General features: G+C 43.5%; 1 protein-coding gene across 1 annotated transcript; it reads right to left on the reverse strand.

Moving 5' to 3' along the window:
• Positions 1-8,087: 8,087 nt before the first annotated feature.
• LOC134018064 (intermediate filament protein ON3-like) lies at positions 8,088-13,315 on the reverse strand. The gene is made up of 9 exons (XM_062458059.1): positions 12,816-13,315; positions 10,844-11,052; positions 10,679-10,739; positions 10,482-10,577; positions 10,187-10,351; positions 9,937-10,062; positions 9,532-9,752; positions 9,358-9,416; positions 8,088-9,201 (listed from the first exon to the last, which is right to left on the reverse strand). Exons 1-9 carry the CDS (start codon positions 13,200-13,202, stop codon positions 9,056-9,058), a joined length of 1,470 nt encoding a protein of 489 aa, XP_062314043.1. The 5' UTR covers positions 13,203-13,315; the 3' UTR covers positions 8,088-9,055.
• Between the last annotated feature and the right edge of the window lie 1,421 nt (positions 13,316-14,736).

A 14,736-nucleotide genomic window follows, 5' to 3' on the forward strand; every position in this document is an offset into this window, starting at 1 on the left:
TAAGCTACCAAAAAAAAGTTTGTCGCTGAAATTCCAGTCGATTATCGTTGCGTCTATGTTTTATGCAGAACTCGTTTCTTCAGAACGTAATAGGATTTTGGTAGCACGGTTCGACACGTGATCCTTCTACACCAATAAGGTAGCTGCTTTTTGTCAACACGGATGGATATGGTTGTCAAATAGAGGATGGGACCTTGCACGTTTGTTTCCTCTATGTTTATTTTGCCGTGGCGGCCCGCCACGACTACATTTCTGCCGCCATGGTATCACAAATAGGGCTGTACAAAATTTTAGGACGTCTATGTGATTGTTAGAGTGCATGTCGGAGAATAGCATGTCGCGCTTCACACTGCAGTTGAGATTGTGCGTCTTTGAGAAGTCGTATAGCTAACTTGTCAGTTAATTTAAGCCTGTTATTGTATTAGTCTATATTCTTGCTAATTTAAATTAAGTTAACTGGTGATCTTCGTTGTTTGTATTATTCCCCTGCTAGCTAAATTGCACATGTCTGTTGATTCGATAGCGATTGCTGCCTTTGCTTACGTTTGTATTTTCGGTGCAACTATGCAGAAGTAGTTTTAATTATAGTGGGTTTATTGTTATTATTTGCTACAGAATGCTTAGCCTATCAAGCTCAAATGAAGCAGACAGTGTACATGCTTTCGAGTACCTTAATCGATAGGCTAGGCTACTGACCAACGTCAATTATTAATACGTCAATTAATAATTGGCAGCATTTATGCCATTTAGAACACTTTATGAGTGGAAGGTCTCTAAGTAGCCTAACCTTATTGCTTTAGGGGAAATAGTACGAAAATATGTGCAATATTACATTAGTTATTAAACTAGGCTATTACATAACCTGGGGGGGGGGGGGGGGGACAGGACAGACAGACTTATGTCGTTGTTGTAACATTCATTCATTCTTCCACAAATGAAAACACTGATCAACCATAAAAACAATCGTAATGAAAAATATGAAATATGATATATAAAACTGTATAAAACAGAATAAGGAATAACAGATTAAGGACACTCAGTCCTCACTGTCAGTGTCAGGACAGTTATCTTCCAGTTCCTCAGTTTATTTTGTGTTGGCACAATTACAACAACGACATAAGTCTGTGCAACACAGTCCTGCAGAAAAACATGAACATCTGCCTGTCTCACACGCACTTTTGCAGCCGCAGTGTATCACATGCAAAACACTGTCAGGGGCCGAATTTCTGTTACGTGCAAGGTCCCCGTGCAAGGTCCTCTATTTGCCAAACATATCCATCCATGTTGACAAAAAGCAGCTACCTTATTGGTGTAGAACGATCACGTGTCGAACCGTGCCACCAAAATCCTATTACGTTCTGAAGAAACGAGTTCTGCATAAAACATAGACGCAACGATAATCGACTGGAATTTCAGCACAAACTTTTTTTTGGTAGCTTAGCACGATTCGTTCTTTTTTATGAGCTAAAGATTGTGTAGATGCCAGACTGTGCAGCGGGAATCATTTTCTAAAAGACTTTTCGTGGTTCACCTTGCGGCCTATTACGCTCTGAAGAAACTAGTTCTGCTTAAAACATAGACGCATCGACAATCGACTGGAATTTCAGCGACAAACTTTTGGTAGCTTAGCAGGACTCGTTCTTCTTTAAGAGCTAAAGATTGTGTAGATGCCAGACTTTGGAGCAGTCTGGCATCAGGGCTATATCGCATTTTGCGTTGTTACTGACAATGATCGCTACCAGTGAGCTTTTTATGAATGAGCGATTTTCCACTAAATAAATGTCAAGCTTATTTACGTTTTTGGGGGCATACTTTCAGTTATCAGATGGTACTGTTTGAATCGCAATTCCATTTTCTACTGCCGGTAACGTCGTAGAATAATCTTCAAAGGGGGTTCTTTAATGAATGAATGCAATATGAGTAGGCTAAATGCCTGAAAATATCACGAGAAGGGAAAAACTTAAAAGGACGTATAAGTCATAGAGATTAGGTCAATTTTTTGTCAGCCAAATGTATTCTTTTGGATTCAGCTATGAGGCTGCCTCTTGCAGGGGAAATGAGAAGACATCATATTTCATTCTACACTTCACTCGTATTTTGAGTTGTAAATGAGCAGCAAAAAAAAGATGCTTTTAAATCTATGTAATCTTTATAAATAATAAATAGGCCCTATGCATTTTTATATAAAATATACAGAAATATCCGTTGTAAAAATGTCATTAAAAAACGGACCCCTGTGCAACCGACGCAAGCAAGCACACACCCTACAATTTCCCCAGAAATTGTACCCTCTCTAGTTTCTTATTACAAATACTAAACAGAAATAGAAATTTATGTCAAAATCTGTAAAGAAAAAAAGTACCATAGGCAAACCCCTAGAACTTGGAAATTGGAGCCCTGTCACTTGAAAGAAAACCCGATTGAGCCTCATTGTATAATTACATAAAACTGTATGCGTTTTAAAAACATCAAAGTAAACATCCTGTCCCTGGCTCTACATCCGTGCTCGTTTGGTATCATATTTACTGTAGGGTTGCAAAGCTTCCACTTTTGAAATTACTTTGCTGAAAAACGAATTAAACCTCGTTAGATTGTGTATACTTACTCAGTCTAGATACTCAAGAATATCCTCTACAGGAGATACCATGCCATTTCACCGCACTGTATTTGGACAATCCGCTTTTTCTATAAAAGCCACAAATCAGTGGAACACCCTGTCTGCAGATATGACAAGCTGCAGCTCTATCAGCACTTTTAAAACCCTTAAAGAGTCTATTAAAAGCTGCTTGGCCCTGTACTCACTGATGTTGACTTTTATCATATGGTCTTCATGATTTGCTTTTACTTGACAAGCATTTATATACATTTGCATACATTTTCCTATTGTGTTTTGTACTGTGTGTCTTGCGTGTTCTTTTTTTTGCATAACTTTGTTTTGTGTTGTTTCAGAGGGCATTTGTGTCTTGCTGAGTTTACATTGTGACTGTCATCTTACTTGTAAGTAACCAGACTTTGTTTCATTTATTGTGTTTAGCTAAAACTTAGTCTCACAGGGATAAAACTTAGTCTTAAGGGGATAGCGGCTAAATTGGTCAATAAGTAGCTAGCTAGCGATTGAGTACCCTGAACCCACCTTCCCTACCCACTCACCCTCTATGTCTGACCCAACTAAATGTCTAAACTCTTTCACTGCCCTGTCCGAGGCAGAGATCTCTGACCTCGTTCTCTCTCATCGCCCCACCTCCAGTCCCCTCCCCTCTCTTTCAAACCATCTCTCCCTCCATCATAACTTATATTCTCCAAGTCCTTAACTCTTCTCTTACTTCCGGCACTTTCCCCTCTGCCTTCAAACAGGCCAGATATAGCCCTCTACTCAAAAAACCCTCCCTAACCCAGCCGTCCTCCAGAACTACAGACCAGTATCACTGCTACCCTTCTTTTCAAAAACAATTGAACGCGCTGTATCTAACCAACTGTCAAACTTTCTCTCTCAGAACAACCTGCTTGACCCCAACCAATCGGGCTTCAAGACTGGCCACTCCACAGAAACTGCCATCCTCTCAGTCACCACTGCCCTCCAGTCTGCCAGAGTGGCTTCGAGGTCATCCGTCATCATTCTGCTGGACCTTTCTGCAGCATTTGATATGGTTAACCATCAGATTCTGCTCGCCAGACTTTCTGAGATGGGCATCACTGGCACTGCACTTCAGTGGATCTCATCCTACCTGTTGGGAAGATCCTACCAGGTCTCCTGGGGTGGCAAATTGTCAGTCCCCCGCCAGCTCTCCACTGGTGTCCAACAGGGCTCCGTCCTTAGACCCCTCCTCTTCTCCTTGTACACCACCTCACTTGGACCAATAATCACCTCCCATGGCTTCTCCTACCACTGCTACGCTGACAACACGCAGCTGTACCGGTCGTCCCCCCGACTGATCCGGGGATCTCAGCTAGGATCGAGGCCTGCCTCACAGACATCTACGCCTGGATGACCGAGCACCACCTCCAGCTGAACCTCGCCAAAACAGAACTTCTCATCATCCCGGCCAAACCCTCCATCTCCCACGATCTCTCAATCACCCTGGGATCTGCGACGGTGACCCCTTCATCCTCTGCCAGGAACCTAGGGGTTACCATGGACGACAAGCTCTCCCTCATGGCCCACATTGCTGCAGTCTCCTGGTCGTGTACATTCACCCTCTACAACATCCGGAAGATCAGGAGATACCTGTCTGAGCACTCCACCCAGCTGCTAGTCCAAGCACTTGTCCTCTCCAAGTTGGACTACTGCAACTCGCTGCTCGCAGGTCTCCCAGCATGCGCAACCCGCCCTCTCCAGAGGATTCAGAACGCAGCAGCCCGCCTGGTCTTCAACCTACCCAGACGCTCCCATGTTACCCCGCTCCTCATCTCCCTTCACTGGCTACCCATCACGGCCCGTATCAGATTCAAGACCCTGGTACTGACCTTCCGAGCGGTGAACGGGACTGCGCCCGACTACATCAAGTCTCTCCTCCAGCCTTACACCTCCACCCGCCACCTGCGGTCTTCTTCTGACAACCGTCTGGTGGTCCCACCGCTCAAGAGCGCCCGGTCCCAACACAATCCCTTCTCCTGTCTGGCCCCCCAATGGTGGAGTCAACTCCCCACCTCCATCAGGGATACTGACTGTCTCCCCACCTTCAAGAAAAGGCTTAAGACGCACTTGTTCCGGGAGTACAACGGTACTTAGGAATGATTTGCTGGACCTGATGTTAGTTTCCTCCAGGATCACAATGACTCTTATTGAGAGACTTGTTGCTCTTGTTGGTTAGTTGTAACTGATTTTAAATGATTGTAATCGCTGTGAAATACTTGACTGTTGCTTGCTTTTCTACAGGTACACTCTTGCACTTTTTGAGGTTCATGTTGTTTAATTGTAACTTGTTTAACTACATGCTCTTATGGTTCTTTCCCTTGGTACTTATTTGCTTTTTCACAAAGTATGCTTCATGTTTTGGCTACCCACAATGTTTGGGGTCTCGTTGTTATGATCAGTGACCTATGCACTTTTGTAAAGCTCTCTCTTGGAAGTCGCTTTGGATAAAAGTGTCTGCTAAATGAATAAATGTAAATGTGTTTTTACTCTTTAGGAAAGAGAGTCTTTACTGTCTGTTTCTTTGCTGTTTCTTTGTTTTGATCTGCCATGGGACTACAGATGTGAATTATCTTAAAGCTATAATTTGGTATGGTGCATCAAATGGTAACATTTATGTTCTAAACTGTACACTGTCCCTTTAAAAATAACCAAAAGAAATAATAATGTTAGGATTCCAATGCAGAGTTATTAAAAAATCCCACAGTAAAGAGTGAATGTGTTACTGGAGGTGTGGCCACTGGAGGTGCTAAAGACTGTCTTCTCACTGACTGAATATAAAAGAGTTACCTGCAAATGGCCATGTCTATAGACATTCTACAGTTGAGATAAGGTGCTTGTCACAGCTGTATGAGTCAGTGGCTGTTGATATGTTAATGACTCATGCAAATGTAGCCAGTGGCTTTTTTCACCGTTCACAATTTGATTATGCACAGTATGGCCTGTATTTACTATGTAGACGTGATTGGTGATTGCAATAAGGATGTTTCTCATTTAGTCTTCTGATTAACAAATGTAGTTTAATGCTGCATGTTTTTTTGCATTTCGGCTGAGGCACTGGTGTGTCGTAATACTACAGCCACAAGGGGGAGTGAAGTTGGGTATATGTGATCATATCACAGGAAGCTCTGACTTCAATGTTTGTGACTGTCCCAATACCCATACTACCATACTACAATAGTCTGTAGTATCTATCGTACTAAATAGTATGTTAGTATGAGTATTGGGACGCACCTAGTATCAACATAAGATATATTTCACCTATGTTTGCGATGTTGAGTGTAAAACTTTTAAAACTTTTACTTTTAAAACATTTATTAGCTTTTTGGTTGGCTCCACACATTTCAATTCCAAATTGGTGAGCTTTATAATTGATTTTATTAGTTGAAATAAACCAATAAACAATTACAATTTAGATTAGATTCAACTTTATTGTCATTGCACAGAGTACAGTACTGAGGCAACGAAATGCAGTTTAGCATCTAACCAGAAGTGGAAAAACAACAAAAAGTGCAGAGCATGGCATGTGTAAAGTGCAATAAGTGAACAAATAGACACAAATAGACAGTAAATACAAACAGCAATTGGGACAAGAATAGCAGCAATGAATAAGAAGTGTAAATAAGTATGCAAAGTGCAGGTGCAATGTAGTAGTAGTATAAGTGCAATGTTCAGTGCTGCAGGAGTGCGTGATGACAGTCAAGCCAGGGTGGAGGGGGGAAGTACAGTCACTGGTGGAGGTGGGGGTGGGGGGCTATCCCCGTGGAGTTTAGTAGAGTGACAGCTGTAGGAATGAAGCTGTTCCTGAACCTGCTGGTCCGGGAACGGAGGACCCTTGAGCCTCCCAGAGGGGAGTAGGGCAAACAGTCTGTGGCTGGGGTGAGAGCTGTCCATTTCGATGCTGTGTGCCCTCCGCAGACATCTCTTGCTCTGGACAGCCTCAATGGTGGGGAGTGAGGAACCGGTGATGCGTTGGGCAGTTTTCACCACCCTCTGCAGTAATTTGCAGTCCGCGACAGAGCAGCTGCCATACCACACTGAGATGCAGTTTGTAAGGATGCTCTCTATGGTACAGCGGTAGAGATGTTAGTAATTGAGATGTTAAAGGCTTAGACTTAACTGCGACAAATGAATAATAAAAGCACATCTCAACCTGCATAATACTAAATGTCTGCATGCACCAGGATTTGAACCACCAGCCTCAGAGTTACAAATTATACACTATAGCAAACTGAGCCACAGGCACTATCATGCTTGGAAAGGGTGATTGCATGCGAACACTGAGTGATGAACGTGAATGGGACTCCGCAGTGTCTGACGCAGTCTCACACTATTGTTCAAAATACAACTTTTACACATATGATGCAAGAAAAATCTGATACGCTGGCTAGATGTAGCATATGTAGCATGATCTTATCTACAAAACACATTGTTCTGGCTCTTTTTGTGTAGAAAATCCCCTCAGAGTTAAAAAATCACACTTATTATTATGAATACACAGCTATACTACAAGATAGCTAGACAAATCCCATTGCCGAAGGTCAATATCACATCATGTGTGAGGTGATGCACATTATTTGGTTCTCTTCGGTTTTATTTATCCAAATGATTGTTGAATGCGGACTGTATATGGCCTACCATGTAACAATCACAATGCATCTGTAAAATGTGTGCAATTTCCTGATGACTCTTGCTGCTGTGTTTTTGGTAGGTATATATACTTAATCTTCTTCCATCATTTTGTGAGAAGGTAATGTTGGCAGTAAGTCATCTATATGGGTTGCAACTTGCAAGATTCTTTTTTGGCTGTCATACATGACTCGTCACTGGTATGTCTCTTCCAGTGAATGACTGATGATGAATTTCTAAATAACTTGGGTTGGATGATTGTTTGATTAATTTGGCCACAACAATAACATCTGTTCTCTGCAAGTTCAGCTAGTTTCACAACTTTTTGTATTTAACCATGGCGCAAACATTATGGTAACACACATGGGAAAAATGTAATCTGCTGGAATGTTCAGTTTGTAAAGTAGCTATGTTTACTACATTTTCCTAGTATGCACTTTATCCGTATCATAACACTTGGCTATCTTAATATGAGTTACTGTGTATGGATACTATCAAAACAGCTATGATAATATACATGTCATCGGTCCACCTTGAGTACACAAAATGGTAGAGGCTCATTCCCATCACGATAGATGTTTTAGAGTAGATGAGGCTAGATGAAAATGTATTCACTAACTTATCATTTGATAAATGTGTAATTATAAAACTGCCAGTTGCAGAGAAAATGTATTTTATCATAAAATTATCATATTAATGGCAGTTTCACTATACCCAATTTTGTGCACAATCCCTGAACCATTTGAATAAAGAAGGTAACAGGAAGACAAGTTGTGAAGTTGAAATACAATAAAACAACACCAATTTGAAAGGAAAAATACTCATGTTATGTCTCAGATTTATTTTATTGGTTCTTATTTCTCAGCGTTTCAGCAATTTGGGCACATTTCAAAACATAAGATGGTACACTTTTGAACACTGAAAAATAAATATGGTCAAAACGTTGTTGCATTTTGATCTAATGAAATACAGAAACCAAACAAAGAGGAAAACAATTCAGAGCACACCTTGCTCAAAACAACCCTAACGCTTAACATGTGAAGAGGACAGTGGCGAATCTGTATATTCTTCTTCAGTACAGAGAAACTAGCAATTGACGGTTGACAGCCACAGCAACAGACAAACAACAAAACAGTAATACAATGGTAAAGTAGAAGAGTAATTTCTGATTAGACTGCAATCATCCTTTTGACATTGAGGATGAGGGTTATGTCATTCAGCTGCTCAACCAAAACATCCCTACAGAATCTAATGGAAGAATATGACTGACCACCATTAACCACAGCATTATGTCAGTTTGTTGATAGTTACAAGCTATAATAAGACAAGGAGGTTCCTAGAAAAGTGTTTTCAGTGTTTGGCTTCAATAATTCTTTAGATGTATAAACTTTTTTTTTTCTCCCCTTTTCAATGACATCAGTGCAGAAAGATTGCAAATTTGGCCATGCTGGGTCATGACTTCTGGATAACCTGTCAGTGGTGGTGAAGAGGGCAAATGAAAGGAAAGCGAGCATTTTTCGACCCATGAGAAACACAATTCTATATCGTGTTCATCACTCTCAATACTAAAAAATTTACACCTTTCTCTGTATCCGCAGAGTTTCTATACGGCACAGGAGTACCCAATTTATCAACCAGGATGTGAATTCTAAGGGTCGGGAAATACCTCGCTCTTTCACTTTTCCTCAAGAGGGAAGAATCTGTGTCAAAGTGTATTGGATAGCACCATGGATAGGTACAGGGTCTAGATTGAGACATGCAGAAAGGGAAAGAGACCTGACTCCTTCTTCCTGTCTAAAAGTGTCTCCTGGAGCTGCTGGTGGTGCTGATGGAGGACTTGGTAATGTTAGAACCTCCGCCCATTCCATAGCCGCCGCCGCTGCTCAGGCTGCTGCCACCGCCGTAGCCGAACCCACCGCTGGAACCCATGCTGGAGTAGTCTAGAAACCAAGACAACAAGTCTTTAGATCTTGCAGGTATGACAACTGTAGTTCGGCTTGTGGCATAACTATTGGTAAGGTCCACATACCAATAGTCATATATTCAGGGTTAAGAGTGTGCTTGAATGATAAGACAAGGACTGAAGTTCCACTTACTTCCACCACCGGAGCTCTGCTGGACGTGGATTGTTGCAGAGGAGCCACCAGAGGTCAGTCTGGGAATGAAGCATTGTCAGCATATGTTAACAGCAGTGGCAAATGGTAGCGTTAACATATAAGGTTTGTCATGAGGAGGGTGATGAGGGTAGCAAACATAAACATTTTCCTCACCTGTTCTCCTCTCCTTCCAGCAGCTTCCTGTAGGTGGCGATTTCAATGTCCAGGGCCAGCTTGACGTTCATCAGCTCCTGGTATTCGCGCACCTGGCGGGCCATGTCCTGCTTGGCTCTCTGGAGGGCAGCCTCCAAGTCGCTGATGCGGAGTCTGGCATCCTTCACAGCCAGCTCACCACGCTCCTCTGCCTCAGCAATCTGGCTTTCCAGGTTAGCACGCTGGAGAAAAAGATGGAAGATATTCTTAGTATTTGAGTTATCTGAACCAGGTATCCTTAGGCAATCTGAGTCTCTAGACTAGCTCTTAACAGAAAAACAAGGAGATTTAACATTAGCATTACAGCTAATGCTAATATGCTAGTGTTTGGTGCAGAGAGGGGTTTCTTATACAACAGCGCCTTACCTGTCCCTTGACTGATTCAATCTCATTCTGCAGACGGGCAATCATACGGTTCAGCTCAGCAATCTCAGCCTTGGTGGAACGCAGGTCCTCACCATACTGTCCAGCAGACGACTGCATCTCCTCGTACTGTTCCCCAAGCAGAAGACAGGTCAGTGTACCAACACCAAAGTGAAAGGTCAAGACTCTCAAGACTCTTCCAGCCATTTCTATCTCTCCACGTCCTGCTTCCCAAACAGCAGCTTTGACTCACCTTCTGCTTGTACCAGGTCTCGGCCTCGGCTCTGCTTCGGTTGGCGATGTCCTCATACTGGGCGCGGACCTCGGCCACAATGGAGTCCATGTCCAGGTTACGGCTGTTGTCCATCTCCACCACGACCGATGTGTCTTTGATCTGGCTCTGCAGCTCACGCAGCTCCTGGAGAACAAGGAGAAGGCAGAGGGGATATCAGAGCCCGGATCCAACATTCGCAAAGTAAAGGACATGGATGGCATGTTACACAACCACGGATGGGATTCATGTAAATTGCAAAGAGGATGTTTCGTACCGCCTCGTAGACAGCCCTGAGGAAGTTGATCTCATCTTGAAGAGCGTCAACCTTCGCCTCCAGCTCCACCTTGTTCATGTATGCACCGTCAACATCCTGGGAAGGGAGATAACTGTTCACGAAATGCACTTCTGAAGAGTTCCAACAAATCCTCAACTAACACAAACAAGCCGAATAATATTTGCTTATGGTATTACCTTCTTCAGGAGGACAAACTCGTTCTCCACGGAGGCACGTTTGTTGATTTCATCTTCATACCTAGGAAAATGCACAGTCTATGTAAACAAGTACTTTTGGGCAGTCACAATGGAACATGAATGTTTAGCAGCCTTAGCATTTTTAGCATTTTCTCAATCACTCACTTGTTCTTGAAATCTTCCACCGCGCCCTGCATGTTCCTCAGCTCTCCCTCCAACTTCATCTTCTCGTTGCCCAGACCGTCGAGCTGTCTGCGCAGGTTTGCGATGTAGGCCTCGAACATGCCATCGATGTTGGAGCGTGTGGTGGTCTGGTCCTGCAGGAGGCTCCACTTGGTCTCCAGCATCTTGTTCTGCTGCTCCAGGAAGCGAACCTGTAGAGAGAGGTAGAAAAGGGTAGTGGTTGAATGGACAATTCTAATGGTTGACTGAACTTACTGTATACATGGACCAAACATCCATAAGTTTTCAAAGAAATGGATTAGGGTTAGGGTCAGCTGTGTAGCAAGAATCTTGGCTATCATACGTGACTAGCCAGAATCCTGTTGAGGTAAGAAAATGTTTCATTAATTGTTTAAACTTAAGTCTTAAATCCATGTTTGGTTCAAAAAAGCACTGGGTATTCTCAATACTTTAGAAAAAAAAAGATGCAGAGTGTGCATCTGTTCAAGGCCAATGATAACCGTACATTCGGACGTAGCCGTAGATATACAGTAGGCACTAAAACGCCACGCCCTGTACCTGCATAGCTCGGTAGATAGCATCACAGGGTTGGGCACACGCCACTCCCTGTCCACAAATGTTATAACCCCAAACGACATATGGTGATGTGAAGACACACCCAATTGGAGCCGTCTACATCCTAGGAGGACATGAAGAAACCTGTCTGGGGACGTGGAGGTCCTCATTCCTCACACTCAAAACAAAAGACCACAAAGTGTGAGTTGTTATCTTGTGTGTTAACCCCCCCCCCCCATCCCCCTCTCCTTTTCTCTCACTGCCAGGGAAGGGTTTCTGCTTTGTAAGTGATTTATGCTTTACCTATCATCCCTGGTGGCTATGACTCATCACATACGCTCTGTTTCATTCCCGAGGCCACGCATTCAGGCCTGCCGTATATAAAAAAAACTAGGTGTGGTGGGTAAAACTGCACCAGACAAAAGCCGTTCAGTATACAGGCTCAGAGGGTGTGTTTACTTTGTTCTTCAGCTTCTGGTGAGAGTTGACTTTCAGCCAAATCCAAAGTGTACTCAGCTCTGAGTCTGCAGTGGTGCCATAGTTGGCATGGGTAAGAGCACAGACTGTAGGTAACTATGCCTAGAATGTGGTGGGAATGTTCTCCAAACCAATAAGTGGTTGCTTCAGGCAATGAGTGAAAGTTGCTCCACCACTCTGCACACTGTACATTCCTGCCACTCTATTACAACTGTGTGATAGTTGCAAATGCTAGACTTCGGACTCTGTAAACACTTTGTAGATAGACAGGCAGGGGTGGGAACCTATCTCAGAGGTATGGGTAGGGTGAGTCACTCCACTGAATCTCCACCCTTATTTAGATAGCACCCTGGGACATTGTCGCAGCCACAGCCCCCGGACAGGCTTCAAGCTACCTTTCAGCAAACCAAGAGTTCTTTGGGGTTGGGTGGGGTCGTCTGTTCATGAACAAGCTCTGACCAGAAACAGACAGGATTCTGTAAATATTTCTCCTAATCATAAAGGTCGTGAAATATTGATAGATTAACAACTGCACAGATAAGATTCACCCCCCCCCCCACACCCACCCCACTGCCTTGTCTTAACTTTAATTACCCATTTGGATTCCTGTGGTCAGGTTGCATCTGGTTAACAGATTCCTCTTTTCACAACTAAACAGACTGAGTAATGGTATTTTTATATATGTATGTGCCAGTACATTATATCAAATATTACTGTTTGTCCCTAAATTAATCATGTCATGGTACTTTGTGCATCATGGACTGATTCCATTCGCTTTTAACAGTTTTTATCAGAGGGTTAAACATCAGAGAATGTTAACTAACTTTGACATAACGGTTCGTTTCCCAGACAGGAAAAGCTCAAGAGAATAGTAAACTGGTGTCAATGATGTGTGCGCTGCACAGGGTGAACAGAAACTCACCTTATCGATGAAGGAAGCAAAGCGGTTGTTGAGGCCCTTGATCTGCTCCTTCTCCTGGGTGCGGACAATCTGGATGGAGGGGTCGATCTCCAGGTTGAGGGGGGCCAGCAGGCTCTGGTTGACTGTGACAGCCGTGATGGGGGCCCCAATGAATCCGCCGCTGCCGCCACCAAATCCAGAGCCACCTCCATAGCCACCTGCACTGGAGCTGCTGAAATTGTAGCTGCCTCCGCCCATGCCACTACCGGACGAAAAGCCGTAACCACCACCGAATCCACCGGCAGACTGACGTACAGACGTACTGCTGACCCGGGTGGTCTGGGGGGCAGCGTAGGAGCGGCTGGAGAAGCTCTTGCGAACGGAGGTGTTGCCTGATCTGTAACTCATGGTTGCGGTCGTAAAAAGGGCTAGTGTCGTCTTTGGAGAGAGAAAGTGGACGGAGGACAGGAGGAGGAGTAGTAGGCTTCAAAGGAGAGTCAAGTCCCTCTGAGTAACTAACTCCTGACACTGGCTGGTTTTTATCCCTGCACACATCCAAGGAGGGGGAGGGTGGTTCCGCCTCCACCTGAAGAGAGTTGACACACCCATTTTGACCTGAACGCAGCTCAATTCAGCAGAGCTGTGCAGGTTGCACGCCCCTCCCTAGCCCCCTCCCTCCTATCGTAGCCTGGAGTTTCTGCTCCCTGGTTCTCGTAGCAGTGAGTGGCCAAGAGGAGTGGCTAGTCCTGTCAGACTGGTTGCAAGAGATTGTGAAGCAATAATTCTGGCACACCCTTCCCTGGCCCTGGCTAGAGGCTAACAGAGACAAAGTGAGAAAGTGGAGGAGGACAATCTGTCTAATGTAGAATGTGACCATTGCAGTTTGAAGGTCAGAGGTCAGAATTTCTTTAAATTCTGTGGTAATGAAAGTGAGTTGTGAGTTGTTGAGTAAGTTTGAGAAAAAAAAGTTTGGGGGGTTTGACGTCTTCCAGCTGGAAACATGTTCATCAGGGAAAGTTGTGGAATATCTGTATGGTCTACATAAACTACTGTATGTACATAAATAAATAAAGGAACTTGGCCAGATTCATGTATCATTGTGCAAAGACTTGTTACGACAGGGGGAGCAAGAGAAACAGCATTTGCTAAATATAGTTACCTCACCAAATTGCTATGGGAATACTGGACAATACGAGACTATTAAAGTTTAACACAGCCATTACTAGATAAAGGGGAACTTCTCAAAAACGTTATGCTTGAATGAATTATGTATTTTACAACTTCTTTCAGCATAGTAATCTCTTGCTGTAATGTACCTATGTTACCACCACACCCATACTCTGTGTGCTGTATTGACAGAGGGAAACTTAACAGTTAAACAATCCAGTTTAATTTTGTATCAAAAAATGTATGGGAGGTTCTAACTGGAGCTTGATTTCAGTTGTATGTTAGCCAGATGTTTAGCAAGAATCTTCTTGGCTACCATGTGTGACTAGTCAGGGTGAGAGAATGTTTTTTTGATTTCTTGATCAAATCATACAAAGTCCTTTCAGAGACACCTTCAGTGGAGGGTGTTCGTCCCAGTCACTGCTGCAACAGTACCTCTCTCTTCGTCTCATCTGACCCCTAGGCTTCTCACGCCCCCATAGGTCTTCTAGCAGCTCATCTCTCTCTTTCTTAACCCTAACCTACACACCTAAACACAAACAGATGCCAACCACATATCACTTGGCTGGCACACATCTTGTGTAAATACTTGAACTGTACACCAGGCTTGCGTGAGTAAATCACAACAATAAAAGGCTTTATACAGACTTAGGAGTGACGCAATGGCCATTTATTTGAATCAAATTCATTTATGCAGTGTGAGCAAATCCTAGCATGTACTGTTAGTTTGTGTGTGGTTAAGGCATGGGTCATTTTAATTCACTTGTGTGTGGAT

Source organism: Osmerus eperlanus, chromosome 1 (assembly GCF_963692335.1).
Source record: "Osmerus eperlanus chromosome 1, fOsmEpe2.1, whole genome shotgun sequence".
Classification (NCBI taxonomy): Eukaryota; Metazoa; Chordata; class Actinopteri; order Osmeriformes; family Osmeridae; genus Osmerus; species Osmerus eperlanus.